Source organism: Fistularia commersonii, chromosome 7, assembly GCF_037954325.1.
Source record: "Fistularia commersonii isolate RoL2024-O1a breed Wild chromosome 7, RoL_Fcom_v1.0, whole genome shotgun sequence".
NCBI lineage: Eukaryota > Metazoa > Chordata > Actinopteri > Syngnathiformes > Fistulariidae > Fistularia > Fistularia commersonii.
The window spans coordinates 14,857,981-14,878,587 of NC_141290.1; the positions used below are offsets into that span (position 1 = coordinate 14,857,981).

The 20,607-nt window shown below is 40.4% G+C and overlaps 1 protein-coding gene across 1 annotated transcript; it reads right to left on the minus strand.

Moving 5' to 3' along the window:
• Positions 1–3,839: 3,839 nt before the first annotated feature.
• On the minus strand, positions 3,840–15,074 carry dhrs3b (dehydrogenase/reductase (SDR family) member 3b). The gene is made up of 6 exons (XM_086149990.1): positions 14,433–15,074; positions 9,047–9,190; positions 8,624–8,743; positions 6,888–7,126; positions 4,478–4,603; positions 3,840–4,368 (listed from the first exon to the last, which is right to left on the minus strand). The coding sequence occupies exons 1-6, from the start codon at positions 14,625–14,627 to the stop codon at positions 4,284–4,286; spliced, it is 909 nt and encodes a 302-aa protein (XP_086006116.1). The 5' UTR covers positions 14,628–15,074; the 3' UTR covers positions 3,840–4,283.
• Between the last annotated feature and the right edge of the window lie 5,533 nt (positions 15,075–20,607).

Genomic DNA, 20,607 nt, shown 5'->3' on the forward strand with positions numbered 1-20,607 from the left:
CATCTCTTAAGTGAAGTCAAGCAATGTGGTACCTTTGAGCGTTGTATGTTGTCTCCTATTGTCCACTGTGATTGTTTAAATTCCGAGGAGGGCTGGTCTGAGATCAGTTGTTCAGAAAAACCCTGCAGACTCAGAGATAATTGGTAAGTGCATGTTGTGCTGATGCCAATAAGTTTAATACAAAATAAAACACGTTTTAAAAAAAAAACAGCATCCCAACTGAGCAAACAGCGTGCATTTAACGAGCCATCATCATTCCTGCTGAATGATGGAAAGGCTGGAAGTAGAAAACCAAAATATGCAAATAAAAAAAGGCAATCTTCTTTTATTTAAACTGGGCCTGACTAAAAATGTCTAAGCACAGATGGTTTCCCTCAGGTCAAAGTAACACATCTGTATTTAATAGACAATATCGTAGCATTATCTCCTAATGAGCTTGAGTCATCTGACATTTATGGCAAGACAGAAAGATAAGAGACTGATGTGGCCACTTGTCTAATCTGATTGTCTTTGTGTGATTGGAGAGACCTTGATGTACTGGTTCACGCCTTTAACTATCTGCGACTGGAACCAGGAAGTGGGACTTTCTCACCGGGGGGGATCAAAGTTACAGGACACTGTTACATGTTGGCACTGGTCTTTATTTTTAATTTGACATAACAAACATGCTCTATCTACTCTATTTGTTTATTTTTCTTGCAGCTCATTGCAGCCAATAAACTGGGAATGCAATGACAGAGAGCTATTTGTAATTGTAACCTTAGATAATATTGCTCTGGAGCGTATTTGGCTGTGTTACGGATCACAAACAACTCAAGTTGCATGTTCATATCTTTACCTATAATTGAGGAAAACTATCTGTGATTGAAAAAAAGAGCCTGGGGGGTAAAATACAAGGAGAATGGGGGCTAAAAATAGCTTTTCTGATATAATTTTCTTTTTTTTTAGCTTTCATCTCAGGTATACCTGAACTTCTCTCCTCAAATAAACAGCACCTTTACTTCAGTATACTTACCTTTAAGCTATTCTAAAAAAAATACCCCATTGGTTAATGCTTAAAACTGTTTTGTTGTTTTTGTTTTGTTCATTATTCTGTTTTCTGCTACAAAGTGTTGACCATTACATATTTAAAATCCAGACTGAAAAAAATGCATTCAGCAAAATATCCTCTTTCATCTTATGTGATTATTTCGTATTTCCACTCTATTTTTGCGCTTGTGCAGCTCAATCTTTCACCTGTGTTTTGTCTGTCTTTTGCTGATCTCTCTAGCACTTTCACCTAACTCTTCTCACGGTTTTAATCCAGCTTTTATCTTTACTTCTTTTTCAGTACAGTCTGTTCATTCTCCTCACTGTTATATTCAACGGTGTCATCTTTGCCAGCTTGATTTTAATTTCTCTCTGTGTTTCAACGCCTTTAATTTTCTTCAGTGAATAAAATACAGGTCATAAATAAAACTGCTCAGCCTTTCAGCACAAGATAATGTCACCACAAACGCTTGTCTGGTGTAAAGGGAAAAAGGAACTTAAAGCATCCAGTGTACATAAAATGAGAATTGACTGTTCAATTAGGCACAGGCACAGAGCAATGAGACTTCAGAAATTACAATATTTGCACTTCTTGATGGGAGAGAAGGTTTTTGACAAGGTGTCTGGACATTTCCTGTTGAAACACTGTATGAGACACAATTTATACACCAAAGTCAGTTTTGTATGATGCAATACTTCTGAGGGAGATTCATGAAAACTCTTCACACTCACCTGTGTCGTGTCGCGAGTTTGGCAGTGTCAGACGTGCTGGTGGGGAAAAACAGCACCTTTCTACATACAGACTAGGACATGTTCTTATTCGAGAAACAGCAGTCCGCTTATAAGGTGATATTTTTTCAGTTAAAGAGGCACTTACATTGCTGTCTATAGATGTTTATGATCCTAAAAATACCACATCAGAAATATGTTAAAAAATTAGTCAGAAAAAAAAAAAAAAATCTTTTTTTTTTTTTTTCAGATTTTTAGGAGGTGTTAACAAATTTCTTTTAAGAAAGACAAGGTTTTAAGGAAGGTAATTTGTGGTTGATTTCTTATTTCTTTCTTTCTTTCTTTCTTTCTTTCTTTCTTCCTTCTCTTGTTCATTCTTAATTTTTTCATATTTTCAGATATTTCTTGGCAATTCAAACATGATTTTGACAAAATATTTTCTAAAGATAAAATTTCATGGATAAAAGTCTACATAATTTTATTCTATAAGGGGTTTGATTTGCTAAGTAATATCATACATATTTTTTTTTAGCTTTGGAAGAAAAGTGGGTCTTGCTGATGGGTAACAATCAAAAGTTTTAAGTATAGAGACCTCAAATGTGTACGGAGATTTATCAAAGAAAACAGTTCCATCATTTGTCACTTTTGACAGATTCATAATGGAATTATTTTGATTCATCAATTCAAATGTAATTGTGTTATTTTTGAGGACAAAACAAATTCAAAAAGAAATGGTAGCCCATTGGTAAAAGAGCTGTCAGAATAGTAATTGGACTCCCTGTCAACAAAAGTGACTACTTTTAAATGCTTAATTTCTTCTCCCAGATTTTCGTCCTCACATCCAAATGTTTTTTAGCATCAAACGACACCCAGTTCAGGGCTAAGTGCAGATGGATCTGGAAAGGAAGTCTTTTATTTTATAATGTGATTTAAATTCTCCCCATGCCTGAAATATATTCACAGAAGATATTTCCATTTCCGAGGGAGGTTTTTGGGGGAAAAAAAAAAAAAGAAAAAAAAAAAAAAAAAAAAGTGAAAAACCACTTTGAAATTTGAATATATATTTTCTAAAGCCATAAACTATTCCTTTAAAATACTAAAGTGAAAATCACCAACTGAGGCGTATTTTATTCACTCTTCAAAAAAAATATAACATCAGCTGCTCCCAGAACACATGGTCACCAGCTGCAGCTGGAACCGTGGAGGTCAGTTTATAGTTTATTTTCTGACCACAGTCAAATCTTCCCATTTAAAAAAATGCTTCTTCTAAGGCTTAAATAATATCTTTGTAAAAAGAAAAAAAAAAAAAGAAGAAGAAAGAAGAAGATAATCATTGCCACTTCAGTTTGTCATAAAGCCTTGTGATAGTCTTTGATTGATTGACGGCAATCAAGTGAAATACTGTGGCTGCTGAGCCACTAAAAAAAGTATTTGGCCAGGCAAGGCAAGATCTGACACAAAAAGACAGTGTGATTAGGGAAAGTCAGATTTTATCTTCTTTTGTACAGAGACCAGGATTTAATGAACTTTTCATTTAATAAATACCAAATAAAGACTACCAGACTCCAGCCTCATCCAAATATTGTTTTTTTCTTTTTCAGTGAAATCGAGCTCAACACGATGCATTTCACCACGATATGAATAGTAGTCAATTGAATAAATCAGGTCAATAATCAACTGGATTTTAATATATATATATATATAAAAATATACATATTTTTTTTAAACTGTGATTGTTCATTTTTACCCTTAAAGGCTGTTCTTTTACCCTTTTAGTCTTGATTTTACACCGGTAAACTTGACCACCTGAGGGCAAGGTCCTGCTTTGTGTTCCATAAGCTCATGAAGAATCCCACAATCTTGTTGCACCGTTTGTGACATTAGATAACAAACAGATAAAAACCTCCCCCAGCCCTTACCCCTGTTTTATTTTCTGACAATCTAATCTGTCACAGTCACTGATCTCATGCCTGGAATAAATCAAGGTGTTATCTCATCGTCACGGAACTCAAAATCCAGACACAGAACAATGCGTGCCTTCTAAACCTTCACTTTTTTCCATCGAGCACAAAGAAACATGATTCATCTCTAGAACTGCATTTTATTACCTTTTTTTTGTTTCAAAGATACATTAAAATGGAGCTTTTAAAAAAGAAGCATACAAACAAGACTACAAACAAGTTTAAAAATAATAAAAGAAAAAAAACTCTGAATATCTACTGGTACAAATCTATACATGGCTTCTGTGGATTGGGGATGGGTTAGACTCCTCCATAAGATACACACATTCACACAAACACACACTCACACACACACGTGTAAAAACACTAGACCACACGCATAAAAACCAGGATGTATTTTGCAGTTTCTTCGATTTCTACCTGTAGAGGTGACTGCATTGCAAGCCCCCTCGAGTATATGTCTTCACACTACGATGGAGCCTTATCCATGTCTGGATGTCTTAGGGTCCATATTCCCTTAATCAAACCCCGGAGGTGTTGAGGTTCGTGAATTCTTGCCAAGGCTCATGTCCTCCCTTTGAATGTGTTCATGCAGGTATAACTCCCAGTAAACTTGTGGATTTCTTCAAGTGCAACTTGTGGCATGAAGCTAGAAGATGTGAAATAAAGCCAAGTGTTGGAATAGTCGTATATCATCATATTGGGGTCAACCGGTGTGGATTTAATGAACAACAAAAAAATAACACAAAATATTGTACCTTTTGAGAATGACCAGGGCGTGCATGGTCCACGGCAGGTAGAGAAAAGCTCTGTCTGCTCTCACCGCATCAACTGTCTTCTGAGCAACGACTTCGGGTTTGAGAGGTGGGAAAAGCTGCGGAAATCTGTGACGAGAGGAGGAGAAGGAGGGTTAGATGAACCAATATGAGAAACAATCACCAATGTGAGAAACAATCAAAACAGAGCCTTATTTTCGCCACAGCTGTGATGCAAGATAATACCACCGATCCAATCCAAGACTTCTGTCCCTATAAATCAAAGTATTTAAGCTCCCTGGATGTGCAGTTGGCAGATAGAGCTCTGCGGTCACCACCCACAGCCCCGCCTTTCATTTTCCCATTCATACTCCTCCCTATGAGCTTTAAATACAAAACTATATATCATCACATCTGCATCCTGATATAGTACTTTATTACCTTTAACTTGAAAGCACAATGACATCTGGAATTGCATTAAAATGGATTTAATTGGACTGTAAGCCATCTCATTACAGTCATTTATGGAATGGTAGTACAACTCTACTGCACTCTCATGGACATGATGTTGCGCCTTTGCCTTATTTAATTTTTTTTTTTTTTTCCCAAAAGTCCTTTAATTTATTTCTCACTTGTATTGACATTTTATGCTTACAACTCACCTGCTAGTGTTTTGTTTTTGTTCCAGTCTTTCAAAGTTAAATATTTTCCTGAAAAGTCCACGGACAAAATGAACGAGGAGTATTATTTTGGGAGCCAGAGCCAAGAGAAAAAAAAGGAAAATAAGAAAAAAGAAAAAAACATCTCAGTCGTGAGCTCCAAAATGTGTCTCTGGTTTGATCCTCTTGCAGTAAGAGGACCTAGGATCACACACTCAGTTTTATTTTCATTCTATCGTTGTCAAAATGTCAATACTGTCACATTCAGATGATGCCATGTAAATGAAGTTACTTTAAGTGTGTCTGAGGATCCATTTTTCATCCTTTTTTTAATTGGCTATTAATATGAACCAGCAAGCCTCTTGGATGAAGCCTGTGTGTGTGTGTGTGTGTGTGTGTGTGTGTGTGTAGCAGATGGAGGACTGTGAAAATCAAATGAAGTAATAGTGCAAAAAATGTTTTGAGATCTTTGATGTAAAAACAATTTCAGATTTCAAATGAATCTTTGGCATTGAAGTATGGTGTTTTATGATTCAGTTTTGATTTTAATTATCTGTCTGGGAGTCCAATGACATTCCTGATGGATGAACAGACATCCCTTCCCCATTGTATTCCACCAATAAAACGGAAAAAAACATCAACTGTGCATTATTCTCTGGTACTGACAGAGGTCTTATCTGGACATGGAAAGTATTTTACCAGCATGGACACGGTGCATTTGTTTGTTCAGACCCTGGTGCCCTGCTGTCACTCTCACACATACTTGTAAATATTCAACAGGCCTCTTACTCGCTAATGCGTCACCTGCTGTAATTCTAAGACCGATACTGTGGGAAACATTAAGCTTCGCGTCTGATTGCCAAAACTGGGATCTACCCACTCCACTGAGTCCAGTTATGATACAAAATTGCGACTTAGTACCGGCACCAGTCAGCTGGTGTTCTTATTTGCCGTGAATCCACTGACACACCCTGTGAGAATGTTTTTTTGTCTTTGTTGGCACAATAACAACAGATTTTAACTTAAAATGAGGTACGATTCAGTCTGTATAATGATCTACCAACTGGTCAGGAAGAAGAAATGCCCTCCTCCCTGGAAATGGGTACAAATGAAATCAATCTGAAGCCGGCAATTGACAAGAAAGTCTTAAAATCCCCAGCAGGTCTCAGCATTTCATTTCTTTTACACAACAAAGCAAACCTGGTCAAGTATATTCAGGGTCATGAATGCAAACTATTGTGCATTGGGAGGGTTCAGGTCATCATCTATAGAAGCCAGACATACCAACTGTGCGTTAATAAATCAAAAACAGAGGAACCGAGCAGAATTCCCCTCGGTGTCACGCTGCTACTTTTTTTGGACCCAGGTGCTTTGCATGTGTCAAGAAGACCAAAAAACATTCTCAATCACAATAAAACTGTGGGGGAGTATTTGCAAAAAAGCGTGAGGCTGGTGCAAAGCAATTAAGTCACGCTTGAGATATTCATGGCGCTCAGATAGACTTACATTGTGATCTACGGTAATGACTTTCACTCCAGGGGAATGATATTTAACACACACTTTCATCCACAACGTTTCGTTTTATAAACAAATCTGGGTCCAAGGAACACATTAGATCGAGGCCAACAACAGTGGACATGTTGCTTGATAGTGGTTTCAGTGAGGTCAAAAGAATTTAAAAGAATAAACAATGGCAGAGATCAACTTCAAATTATAAATGGACCATTGCTTCATGCTTTTAGGTGCCTTCTTACCTGACTCTCATGCCCTGGAACATTTCTGTATTGGTGTGGAAGGGTAGGACTGTGGTGCAGCCGACGCCGGGACAGTCCAGCAGGCCCAGCGTCAGGCTCTCCATGAAGGCCAGCGATGAGGCCTTGGACGTACAATAATCTATGGCCCCGGGGATGGGAGACTGGGACAGGATAGAATTTATGCACACTACATGGCCGTGCTGCAGCTCCAGCATCCGAGGCAGGAAGGCCTTTGTGGTCTGGGATGAGAAAAGGGGAAGAATGAGGAGTATAAAAGACAAGGAGGGGAAGGAACCTGAAATACATCCACTAGATCAAAAAGAACAAATAAGGCTCTGACCCAAAGATTGTATTTCCATTTCCATTTAGAGTATAATTGAGTTTCTGTCTGCATATGACTGTCTTTTGATCTCCATTCATAATAAAAATACCAGGTGTTCCAAAAAACCCCTCTGATGTTACAGGAGCCAAGAGGGCAATTTGGAAATATTCCACTTAACCTGCCATAATAGCACTCCTGACTGACAAGTCTAGAGGTGCCTTCAGTATGAGCTGCAATGCTATAATCAAAATAGGGAAATGATAAGGATAATTTACAGTGAGGAATTCCCCGGTGTCTGCGAGCAAACTTTTAGGTCTTGAATGTCTGAGAGTCCTGAGTCATGATCAACAGTGTTGAAAAACTGAAATGCAATAATGTCATTCATTAGAATGGAAGCAGCGCATGACAAAACAGTGAAGTCACTGCAACATCAATGTCTGACAGGCACAATATCACGGACAAAAAGCTAAGCAATTTTTAAACAAATTTCAAGCACTAACCCCAGGAGTGGCTCTATATGGAGATGCAAGACTTTGCTAAGCACAATCTGCTGTATATCAGCAATCATTCTTATTTTGAGGACCTGTATTTTACAACCTAGCATATGTTGCTGAAATGGGGATATCCTGGAAATGTCAATAGTGGAAATGGTTGAACACAAGGAGATGGAATGCAGTAATGTACTATGTGATTTGCAACATTTAAGGACAAAGGCATAACTTCAGCTCTTTAACAATAATTACAATAATCTAAATATCTCTTGATTTACGAGTTTCCTTTTTTGCATTGTGCAAATCATCACGCAAACAGCAGAAATTAGGCTTTAACATAAAAGGTAATGCCATTGAGGAGGTGCCCCTGAAATGTAATTTTGTGACCAAAGCAACATGTAAAATTCAGAGGGCTATTTCAATCACTGGAAAATGTCAGTAATAATTTAGCTAAATTTGAAGAAATTTGAAGAGCTCATACAAATAGTACAATACCCCCACATTCAGAGTAATTCTTTTGTTTCTTTATGTGCAGTATTTACAAGCACAAATAAAGTTTTGCATCAGTCCTTCTTGTGAAGACCACCCTAAAGACTGGATTAGTTCTCTAAGTAAGGTTTATTTGACTCTGTAATTGCTTCCAACCTGATTCAGGATCAGAATCTTAGGGAAATGTCTTCATTCTGGAGTTTAGTGGAGCAGCGACGGATTAGTTTGTGCATTTACAATAGCAAGGTTTTTCTGCAAATGTTCCGTCCTGGTTTTAAAAGTCTGATTCAACAATTTGGCATCTATTAAAACTTTAAGCACATTATTCGGTTGCTCCAACTGGTCTTAATTATCTCTCAGGTACCTGAAACAACATGCCTCTAACAATGTAGGAGGCGTTTTTTTTTTTTTTTTTTAGGGGAGCCAAAACTTACCCAGAACTGTCCCATTGTGTTGATGTGCTGGGATTTGAGAAGGGCATCGTCGTCGCTATCCATCAAACTTTTACCGTGGACCACAGCCGCATTGTTCACTAATACTGTAATATCTCCCACCTGAGAGAAAGAAAGGGGAAGAAAAAAAAGAATGAAAAAAAACAGAACACCGCCAAAAGATCTCATGCATGTTCTGTTTGCTTTCATGAGATAATACAGTTGTGCTGCACCAGAGCTGTCAGCAACATTCCCAGCTTTTATTAATATATTTCAGTTGAGGTAAAATAATCTATACACCAGATGGGAGACAAGCAGCTCTGAGCCAATATACATACTGGGGAGACAGAGAGGGATCGCGTGGATATATTTCATGATTCACACTGTTAAAATGGCATATCTTTATCTGACATCGAGACGGCATACCTTTTCTCGAACCACCTTGGCTTGCTTGTAAACTTCCTCGCGATTGGCCACATCACACAAGAAGTAATGGCACTCCGTTCCTGACAGAGAAATCTCCTCAGCCGTCTCTTTGAGGCACTTTTCTGTTCGACCCCACAGTATCACCTAATGAGAAAAGGCAGATATTTTTAAAGTCAAAAAAACAACAAACAGAGCAGCGGCTTAAGATGTGAGAAGATCAGATGCAAATGCAATTTCAGCCCTTGCATATATTTTTGCATTTTTTTTTTTTCTGGCAGCATGCTTTTATGGATATGTGGAGCTCAGTAATGCCCTTTTCATTCAGAGAACAGAGAGGCCATTTTAACTCCAACAAATAGTTTTGAGCAAGATTAAAAGCTCGGGGGTTGCCGTGCGAATGGACTGTCTCTTCATCCTCCCTGAGACTAAATGAAGGCCAGTCATTTGAACAGGGAACATGGGGTTGGATAGAGGTGGGGGACAAGTGATTGGGCAATTAGATCTGTCAGTCTTCGAGGTCAGTGAAAGGTAATGAAATCAGGGGGCGAGCCCTCCTCATGTCTCGAACACAAATTCTCAAAGAGATTACACGGCAGTTTGGGCAGATGAGCCCTGCCATTTCTGGTCAGGAAGTATGAAAACAGTGCATGTGTGAAATGCTGAGGATGCAAGTGTGGGATTTGGCTGGTGGCCCGTGACCAAGGTTAATATTTAAGCAAAAAGTCTCCTGGACAGCAGTCTTGTGTATCTAAGAGATAGAGACTGTCTACACACATGCACGCAAGCGTGTCTGAGTCTTGTTAGGCTATGGTTCAGCTATTGTTTTTAGTTGTTTGTTTATTCTACCAGTGTTTATGTGTAAACAACCTTCCAGTGACGCAGGAGGAAGGACTCACATTTAAAATGACTAATTAATTGAACAGAACTAAAAATTACTTTAAGTAGATGAAAGAGTTAAGCAATACTATAACCTTCACTTAATGTAGAATATTTTTTTCTACAGGTCCATATGTGATCGCAAGCAAAAAAAAAGATTTTAGATGCTTTAGCAAATTGAGCCCATGGACATGTCCTGAATAATGGGTATAGTAGTGGAACTGCAAGGAAGTAGTCAGATTAATCACATGATCAGAACCCCTGTACATTGAGAAAAAGCCTGTTGTAAAACGAAGTATACTACTCATTTTGACAATACTGAACAACAGTTACATCCAAGCGTCAGAGGGCAAATCCAACATCGAGAGGCAGTAGTTTCTGCTTTTGCAACTGAATTCTAAAATGATTCCCTTTTTGTTTCTGAGACCTTGAGCAGCATTTCATTAAAAAGAAAAGAAAAGAAAAACACTGCATCCAGATTCCACTCTGCAACCAAGGTTGGACCACAACAAGTCACAAGTACAAACTCCGTCTTCATCGACAAAGATCCTACTGGGGTCTAGAGAAACAAAACAATGAACGGGATGGAAACCATTCATCAAAAAAGAAAAAACAATCTTTTGTGATGGGAGTGAAGTGCTTGCTAACGCCCTGATCAAAACATTTTAAGTTGTCAACAGTTGTAATTTCTCAGACTACGTGATTGCAAACATTTTAATTATCTTGTTTTGCGCTTCATTCGCTGTTTCATGTTTTTCAGCTAACCCAAATGTCTGACCTCAACATTGTGAAGAACAGCTCATAATCGTTCTTGAACAAACAAGAGTGAAATAATCACAAACACACACTTCTACCAAGGCTGACAGTAATCACTTCAATATGTCAGATGGTAATAATGGTGTCAAATAAATAAAAACAAATATAGAAATGGGACCAGAAGGAACAGGCAGCGGGGGTTCGGACTTCCTTTGTAAACGGTCCCTCGGTTTGATTTTTGTTTGCTTTCTTTGCAAGCTCGTTTGAGAAGTTAGATAGGGCTTGATAAGTAACTGAAAGCTTTTAATAGGATTTGCACCTTACAAACAGAGCTGACAGCTCTTATTGAAACTCGGCGCTCAAACTGAGCTCTCCTGCTAAAATGTTATTTGATGTATTGGGTTTATCACCCAACACAGCACACAGGACCCTCAAGGCAAACAAGTGCAAGCCAAATTGCTAAACAGACAACCGGAAGAAAACAGCTTTTAATTGACCTCGTACACACCCCACAGTTCAGGATCTAAGATAAACAGGTGATGGTTCTAACAGGACATGCCAAACACACACACACACACACACACACACACACACACACACACACACACACACACACACACACACACACACAGTAAGTAAAAGCTCTCTAATCAACAAAGCTTGAAACAAGACCTTGAGAGAAGGCAAGAGTGCAGATGCCACATTATACCGGCTGAGGTGTACTTCTCAGAGTCCCCGGTAGCTCCGGCTGAATGACAGTGACACTCTATCTCTCAGGTCTGAATATATGGGTGGGTATAAACCCTTCTTTTCACACCCATTGTATGGGTGAGCAGAGAGGCAGCACACAGAGGGGGCAGCAGGAGTTCAGGAGGCAGTCGCCTGCCGCTGTCTAATTACTGCAGAGACAGCAAGGTCAGTTGCAGGGCAATACCCAGCTGGGAGCGGTGGGCTTCCCGCCTCTAGCACAACACACACACGCACAATACCCATGTTAGAGCCTTGTTTTAGTTTATCTTCACTGTTGTGATATCTTTGTGTTAATGTTAACTACATTGAAAAGCTGAAAACATTTTTTTCCTGCATCCATCATAGTAGTTAAGAACACTTGGATAAGAGACTTTGGAAAAAACAAAACAAACGCTGTATAAAAATGGCCAATCTGGAAGGCGAACTGTGGTGAAAGTCCCAGCATGATGAACTTGGAAGCGGTTTTCAGAAAATACACTTTGGTCTGTTTTATTGTTTCGAAGCTTCATTCTACACCCCCCTCCCCGCGACCACCCCCACCGCTCCCCAAACAGCACACAAGACAACCTGGCTCTCCTTCGGAGTCTTCCAGCTCCGCACCTCTTCAGCTTCATTTGTCAACTCTGTAGTTAGTTGTTCTTCTTTTTTTTTCAAAGCGCAATTGGAAAAAACACACCAAAGGTCATGCAGAAGGAAAAGGAAATTCTGACTTGACAATCACAAAGGGGCTCAAACTGGGGTGAGTGCAAGTTCATATAAGAGTTTAGCTCTTTTCATAATTACCATCCTATTTCCTTTTAGCATCTGCTTAGGTGGGGAGCAATTGTCATACACATTACCACAGGTGTTGTTTTCAAAGCCCTCACACCTTGATAATGCCCAACAATGGGGTGCTGAAAAGCTTGGTGACATCCTTTGTTGTGCAGCTGCAAAGTAAAGCTTTAAAAGCCCACTGGTTTCTTCTTGCTCATCCCCCAAGGAGAATTCATTGAGAGACAGAGGGAAGGCAGTTAATGTTTCTTTGAGCTTTTAGACAGGTTTTCATGCTGATAAATGTGCATCTTAAGAACACGTCAGAGATGTGTAGCTCATGTCACATATGTGCAGAAAATTACAGCCGGCAGCTTTCACTCGGGCCAAGCAGCGCTTTCGAATTCGGAAATTATCGCCGCTTTTAACGTGTAATGATGAATCCCATCTGAGGCGATCATAAATAGAGCTCTGCTGTATTAACACATTACTGCTAAAGGGACACCAGTGGCTCATCAGCCAGTCAGCTGTGAAATGTTCACCCAACGGACTGGTAGACAAACCGTAGCTGGAAATGATGATGGAGAGGAAGTGGGTCTGAGCTGCAGAGATGAGAACTGGCTATAGCCACTCGAGCGTTTCTGGCCCACGTGGCGGCTCCTTGTTAGAGGGGTGAAGGATGGTTATGATCGGGTGGGAGGGTGTCCAGTTTGAGTGCTTGGGTGATTAAAAGAAACACAGTGTATCTAAAGCCAGTTTCCTCAGCAAATATTGGACACAATCATGTTAATCTACCTGAAATGTCATTGTGGTTACATTTAGAGGGCAGGAATCCTGTCCGGAAGAATGCATAGCGGTTCAAATGCATGGCAATATCCATCTAAAGGTTGGAAGTCGATCACAATGTCAATAAAGTCATTTGTTACTTCCATGACAAAAGCAGTAGGATGCTGTCATTGACAGCCGATCCTTCACTGGTCTGATAAACGCAGAAAAATACAAGATGTCACAAAGACATGTGAGTTAGATTAATGATTTCCAGCTTTAAAATGCAAACCGAGCTATCCTTGAAAGTGTCGAACCCACCCTGAGAATCCAATCTTGATGCAAGAAACAGGTAGGCGGCATCATTAATAACCCGGCGATAATCCATTACCTCAGTATGATTACTGAAATCTCTCCTCCTCATATTTCTGACCTCTTTCAGTTCCCGCAAGTCATTAGAATCAGTAAATGGATTACGTTGCACCGAAGCTACCGTGATGGGGTAGAATTACCAGTTCTGACACAAATCCTCCACAAATCTAATCTGATTTCTCACTTGGGGTCTCTTGGTTGTTTTGTTAACGTCACTGTGAAAAAATGCATCTGAAGCACTCATGATGGGCCCAAAATCAAAACATAACCTAGATTTTATACAGGAATGCAACAATGTCCATCAGTGTATCCTCGAGCTTCCTCAAAACGTCCGAAAACCCATCATTCATTTGTTTCACAGGCTCCGGGGATTGTAGAGTTAACTGTGGCTCATTTAACCAATACAAATGGGTTCACAGTTTTGGCGCTAATATCCAAAAACCAACAACTGTGCAACTTGCACCTATCGTGGCAGTGGGGAAAAAAAGCATTTCCACTGAGTTCAAACACTAAGTACTTTTCTGACAACAGAATGTCACAAAGCAGCTTCTGTGTTGTTGTTGTTGTTGTTGTTGTTGTCACGCCAGTGTTAAGTTCTGACCCCTGAGAAGGTGCGAAGGAGACCGTTGGGTAATCTCTGGGAGTGGTCTGAAATAATGGGACCGGCCCGGCGTGCAAGCACACAGAACCGCCACCCCCCCCCTCCCCAGCACCCGTGGGTTAAAGACCCCACGGGGGCGTCGGTCACGCAAACGCTCAAACACACACTGCAGCAGAATGAACGTCGGGCCAGAACCGCACTTAATCACATCAGTGAGCCATAAAGGCTGCCCGGATCTGCCCCCCGGCTGACCCGGACTGTTGCGTAAGACTTGAACCGAAATTGAGGGCAATGTCTCACGGGGTCTCGCGAGACCAACGGGGGCCGCAGAGGTCACGATCCCCGCGTTTGTTTAACAGGGTGGAGCGAGGGGGGGGGTTGACAACACACTGGGGGCAGACTTGTTTTTGTATACCGGGGAGTCGTCGGGCTACCTGTTCGTGTAACACACACACACACACATTCACACACCGTTGAACCGACGCGCAACAAGTTGTTCGCAGTCAGACGAATTACCTTTTTGGCCCCCTGCTTGGCGAACTCCTTGGCAAGGTGACGGCCGATGCCTCGTCCCCCGCCGGTGATCAACACCACCTCCTCGGTCAGCCCTTTCGTTGTGCCCGGGAACAGCGACGACAGACCGGCTCTGACTATGTAGTACAGCATTTGAACCGGGAAGAGGAGCACACGATACGCGCTCCGCCACTCCATATCGGGAGGGGGGAGCGGCGGAGGGGGGGGTTGGGTGTAAGGGGGCTGAGGGGGGGACCGCTGGTGGGCAGCTGGAAAAAAAAAAAAGTTGATGTCGCGACTTCTGTCGTGCTTTTTCTTTGCTTTTGTGTCGCGCGGCGCACTTCCGACGTCCTCCTCCTTGACAGTTGGCGAGCGGCGGCGACGCGGTTATCCGCATGCAAACACGATCACCTGCAACGGCGGAGAACGTCGCATAGATCCTCCGCCTCCGCCGGGGAAACGCTTCAAAAAAGAGTCTGACGGTTGCGCCCCGCGCGGTTCGGGCATGTCAATCGACGTGCATCGGGCCGCCGTCGGTCAATGCGCCTGTCAGCCGCCGGTCCGCACGCACAAACATGAGTTGTGAAGTCCAGAGTGACGATCCGCGGCTGCTTAAACCTTTGAGCTTTTTTTTTTTATTCTCACTGTTATGTTCCTGGCCTGCCTTATATATAACCGCCCCCGGTGCGTCTGGCTCCGGTACGTCCACTAGTGAGAAGTCCTGGATGGAGCTGAGGGGAGGTTTGTGCGGACATTAATCCTGATTGACATGTTAACAGGGGATGGATATTTTGCTCCAATGCCCGTCTGCCTGCCCGGAGTGGTTTTGTGTGTTTCTTGGTGTGCGTGCGTGTGGGCGTGCGTGTGTGCTCGCCCCCTTTCCCCCCCCACACACACACCCCTTCGCGTGTCCACCCGCGACGGTTCTCAATCCGTGGTCCGGGGGCCCCCCAGTGGTCCCCCTCGCTGCATCCCAGGTGAGTTTTGGAGAACTTTTCCTCATCATGTGGAAGAAGTGAACGATTTGTTTGCTTGTACGTGACCGTAATAATAAGACCTTGGTTATGAAGAGCTGTTTGATTGTAAACAAGTCGCAATCCACCCTGGGGTTAATTAGGAGGGTAAAACAAACAATCAGCCAACATCCACTCATAAAACAAACAATTGATACCTTTCATTGACACCACCAATCAAAGTACTGAGCAAATTTCTATTCATGGGTGCCGGTTATCGTGCGTAGTTTTAAAAATAGCCAATTAATGAAGCTTTTGTTTTGGATGTCTTGGCTTTGCATTTTCAGGAATGATGTGGATCACAAGATGCAAGGCTTCTATTATTTTTTTTTACAAATACCAGCCTTTACTTATTTTCCGGATTCTAATTGAACAAAGTCTTTGAATCCTCCCCCCAATCATGTTTATTTACCATACATTGTTTAATTTAGTTGCGTACTTCCACTTCTAATTTTATTCCTTTAAACATTAAATTAAATGCCCTTTTTGTACAACTATACTGCTGGATTACGCCTGAATCTTATAAGTTATGGAAACCCAGCTTGTGGACAGACAGACAGATAGATAGATGTTGGTTGAAATGTTTTGAAATCATTAGATCTTTAAGACTCTCAGTTCAGTTATATATGTATTTTGTGGTACAAAAAATATTTAAAAAAATCCATCCAGTAGTCTTTGGTAAGTAAAGAATGTACCTCCGAATATTATGATGACTTGTGTGTGCCCCTCATCCCTCTGGTGTTTTATATCTTGCCTTTTAGACTTAGCTCAAGTAAATTGCATTTCTAATAACATGTGTTTGTATCATAAACCAAGGTGAAAATGCAAATGTATTTTTGCTCATGATTCTAAAGTACGCAAAGATTCACATATTCATAAGGCTCTTTTAAACAGTAACTGTCACTTTAACTCTCCCTTTGCTTTTTTCCACACATTGACAGGACCTTTGAAGGAAGATCTCCCTGTTTGTGACAGTGCAATTTGAGAAATGAGTCACTGTAATCTCAAAAGCCTGGCAGGGGGACAGAGAGAGAAAACTGCATGACTACTTTCTAAACAAATCTTTTAAATTCATGTGCCTGCGACTAAATTCCAGTCTGTGATTTTTGGCCCTGGCACTGTGATTTTGTGCTGGGTATGGTTGGATGCAACAACTGGGATGGATTTATAGAGCCATCTCACAATGGTTCCTTTGTACTTGGCTCAGTTACTTAGGAAGTCAGAGAGGCCCTTGAGAGTTTCTAAAACTTGAAGACAACACAACTCCTTATGCCTGTCTCATTTTGGCCGTTTTTGAGATTTTTCAAAACGTTTTTCAAAAACTAGAGCTTATACAGTATAGCCTAGTGCTCAGGGAAGGGAAATTAGGTGTGAGCCAGCAGATTTTTCAAAACATAACAGAAGACACGGGTGGCGAACGGCTACAATCTCCACTCAGTTGCATAATTATAAATGTATATTTTACCAAGCGCTGTTTATTTATACACATGCTATCACTGCCATCTACAGATCAGCTTTGAAAGTTCATATTTGGATTTTTGAGTCAGTCCTTACAAGAAGCCTCCCTGAGGATTTATTTTTTTGGTTTTGTTCTTCATTCTCTGGTCTTTTGTTTCTATCCTCTTTTATTTAATTTGAAACCAAACCATGAAAATGCCACTCATTGCTGATTGGAGCTGTAAACAGGATACCCCCATCAACACAGAGTAAAAGAGAAATCAGAAATACAGAAATGTCACCTTCTTATGAAATATGTATTTCCTTACAAAGTTCTTTCAAATAAATTGTTACATTTTGGAAAAGCAGAATACTTGCCTGCAGAAAGTGTTTTTATCTCAGCGTTTCAGCTTTTCTGCAATTTCATCTGGGATGCTTTGTCTGATTGCTATTCAACACTATAAATAAGAGTCACGTCTGGCCTGATATCAGCACAAATAACTAAGAAGACATTCAGAAAATGTCTCTGTGCACTTTGATTGAGGAATAAATCAAGGCCAACATCAAATTGGTAGAGGTGAATAAAGAAAAAAAAACAAATAGCCCTGAAAGCCATGTAAATCAAAAAAGATGTGAGAAAGGGGGAAGACATGGATAAATGCATCCATCTATCCATCCATTATCTACCGCTTATCCTGTAGTCAGGGTCACAGAGATGCTGAACCTACCCCAGCTGCCAGTGGGCTAGAGACGGAATACAATCTGGACCATTTGCGAGTTGATCGCAGGGCCACATATAGAAACAAACAACCATTCACTCTGTCACTCATGCATCTGGGCAATGTTTCCATTTTTTTTTCAGTTAACCTTCTCCATGTTTATGGACTATGGGAGGAAAACAGACAACCCAGAGGTAATCCACGCAAGCACGAGGAGAGCATGCAAACGCCACACAGAAAGACCCCATGTGGAAATCAAAAAGCTGGATTCTTTGTGCTCAGAGGTGGAATTGCTAACCACTGTGCCACCATGGCACCCTTACATGGATAAACTGTAAATAAAATTTGTTATTAAAATTAAACAATTAGAGTAGGAATGTAACGGATGACAATTCATCAATACTAAAAGCATCTCATGATTTTTCATACCCCCTTCTTCAAAAAAGCATTGATTTTGTCATGAGTAACATGTCATTATCAGTACCATGTCATTAGTAACATATTCAACTATATACTAACATGTATTATCAGTGGATTTGGTGCAGTAATGTTTTTTTGCAGACAAATGCAATGTGATTACAATAATATTTACTTGCAGCACTGATAATACAAGAGTTAATTTGACTACACTGGTACAGCAGGAGACATATTCCGCAGTGGGAAGCAAGATGGTTTCCTCAGGACAAGTGTAATTATTTTGTCCACACTGCCATAAAATATGTTGAGGGGATATAATTATTTTTACCCAGACAACAAGCCGGCAAACATGTCATTAAGTGAAACCAAGGTCAGCACACATGGCATACTGGGTGGGAGGGGGAGAGAGATAAAACGTTTACACCTAATGACTTACCTTCAACAGAGCAGACCAGCAGCACCATGGACATCGGTGTAGCAATTTTAATAATTGGCTTCGCTGCTCTTGTTGCAGCCTTCATCCTTTTGGTAATTGGACTTGTGTATTCGGAGCTGATGAATTCAGACATTCCTCGAGGGGTCGCGAACAGTGGGAAACTGCACTTGGTTCATGGTGTATATGTTGGCGTGGCGGTCGTGGTGAGTACGTGTCAGTGAAGATTGTTAGTGTCTAATGAATGTGTTTCCAGTGAAGGAGTAATGACATGATTTTTTTTTTGTTTGTAATTATTCAAGTGGTATTCTTTCTAATATATGTAAGGTAAAATTATGAAGAATATATTTCCTCTACGTCTTTCTTATCTGTCCTTTCTTTGCCTGCTAGCAGCTGAGATTAGAGCTTCCATGTGAGAATTTTTTTGATAAGAAATTGTGCAAACAAAGGCACGGTCTTGCATTGCCATACTGTTTGTCATTGTAATTCTCTTCTTGTGTTAGTGAGAGTAACCTTCCCATCAAGAACCCCTGATAACTCCCACCTGTGGAAACTCTCCACTGTCTCTCACAGGGTCGGATTTTGCACCGCCTGGGTGTTTGTCACCAGGTCAGCTTTATCCGATGGTTCGTCGCCTTTTTTCTGACTCGAATAAATCCTGTCCCTTTGAGTCTGCGAGTGAAAGATCAGATGTTTTCAGAGGTGTCAGTGCGTGTGTATGAACCCACCACTGTGTGTGACGGCTTGAGAAAAGCTCTTGTGTATTTCCATGGAGGAGGCTGGGTGTTGGGCAACCTAGGTATGTATACTTCTGAGGACAGTATTTGAGTAAAAATAGAAACCTTTCAAAACAAAGTCTAAAGAAACAGTGGTTATAAATTGTTTCGGAATTAGTAATCATGTCTATTCTAGTTGCGGGCAGTTAAGTACATTCACTGTTGTACTGTACATACGTGCAAATTGAAAGTATACAAGTTAACTATTTACATTTTATGCCCATTTTATTTGTACTTGAATACATCTTGGAGGGAACTATTGTACTGTTTATTCTCCTAAATTTGTCTTGTGAGAGAGGATATGAAGTTAGTTGGTGTGAGAAAGGAGGATACAGAGAATAGGGTTACAGTAGATAGAGAAGGTTGATTTGCTGTGGCGACATCTGAAGGGAAAAGCCAAAAGGAGAAGAAGATTCTCCCAAATTTTTCTGACAGCCATGGTTATCAGTTACCTTCAGAAATTACATTTTTCACACTCTTTCCATCAAAGGAGATCATCATTAAATATTTTCATTTTCACTGTTTCCGGGTGATTTAGTTTCTAATGATCTTTAGAAAGTTCCCCTACTTTTCAAGCTAAATTGACCATTTTATAATGCTCTCTGATTAGCGGTAAAATGCTTGTCTACTTAGAAATACCTGGTTCACACAGGAGGGAAATACTATCTTACAGTTAATAGTTATAGTTCATATAGTTTTTAAAATCTACAGCGACAAATAGTGTATGATCTAACATTAATGCTGTATGATTGTAAGACAGTTACAGACAATTATACTGCACATTTGCTGCTTTTACTTTAAATGCTTCAAGAACATTTTGTTGGTAATAACCAGAGTAGAAGATTTTCAATGACATTCACTTACATGACATTTAGGGCGGCATGGCCAATAGCCGAACATTTCTAGTTTAATTCCTGTGCTCCTTCAAGCCTCTCAAAGTGCTGTTGAGCAAGACACTGAACCAGCAGGCACCGCTGGTACCCTGGCATCGCTAAGTGGCAGCCAACTGTTCATGGTTCATCCATGACGGGTTAAACGCAGAGAATTAACTTCCTGCAATGGATTAGTATAGCATAATAAAAAAAATACACAAGGGTAGTCTTACACCACTGTATCGGCCCTTTAAGTGAACTAAAACATCTTAGAACAGTAACTTAACTACTTAGCTGTATTAAGACTAGTACCACCAATGAGAAGAAGTTACCCAATACATGCATTAGAGCCAGGTATCAAAAATAGCTTTTTATACATTGAAGTGCCAGTTGATGAAATTTACCGTCATAGTAATTATTTTCACACCATTTGTTTACGCTTACAGAAAGAAACATTGCATTTTATGGCAAAGCATTTTTTCGACTAATGTTTGTGATAGAACTGCTCCAC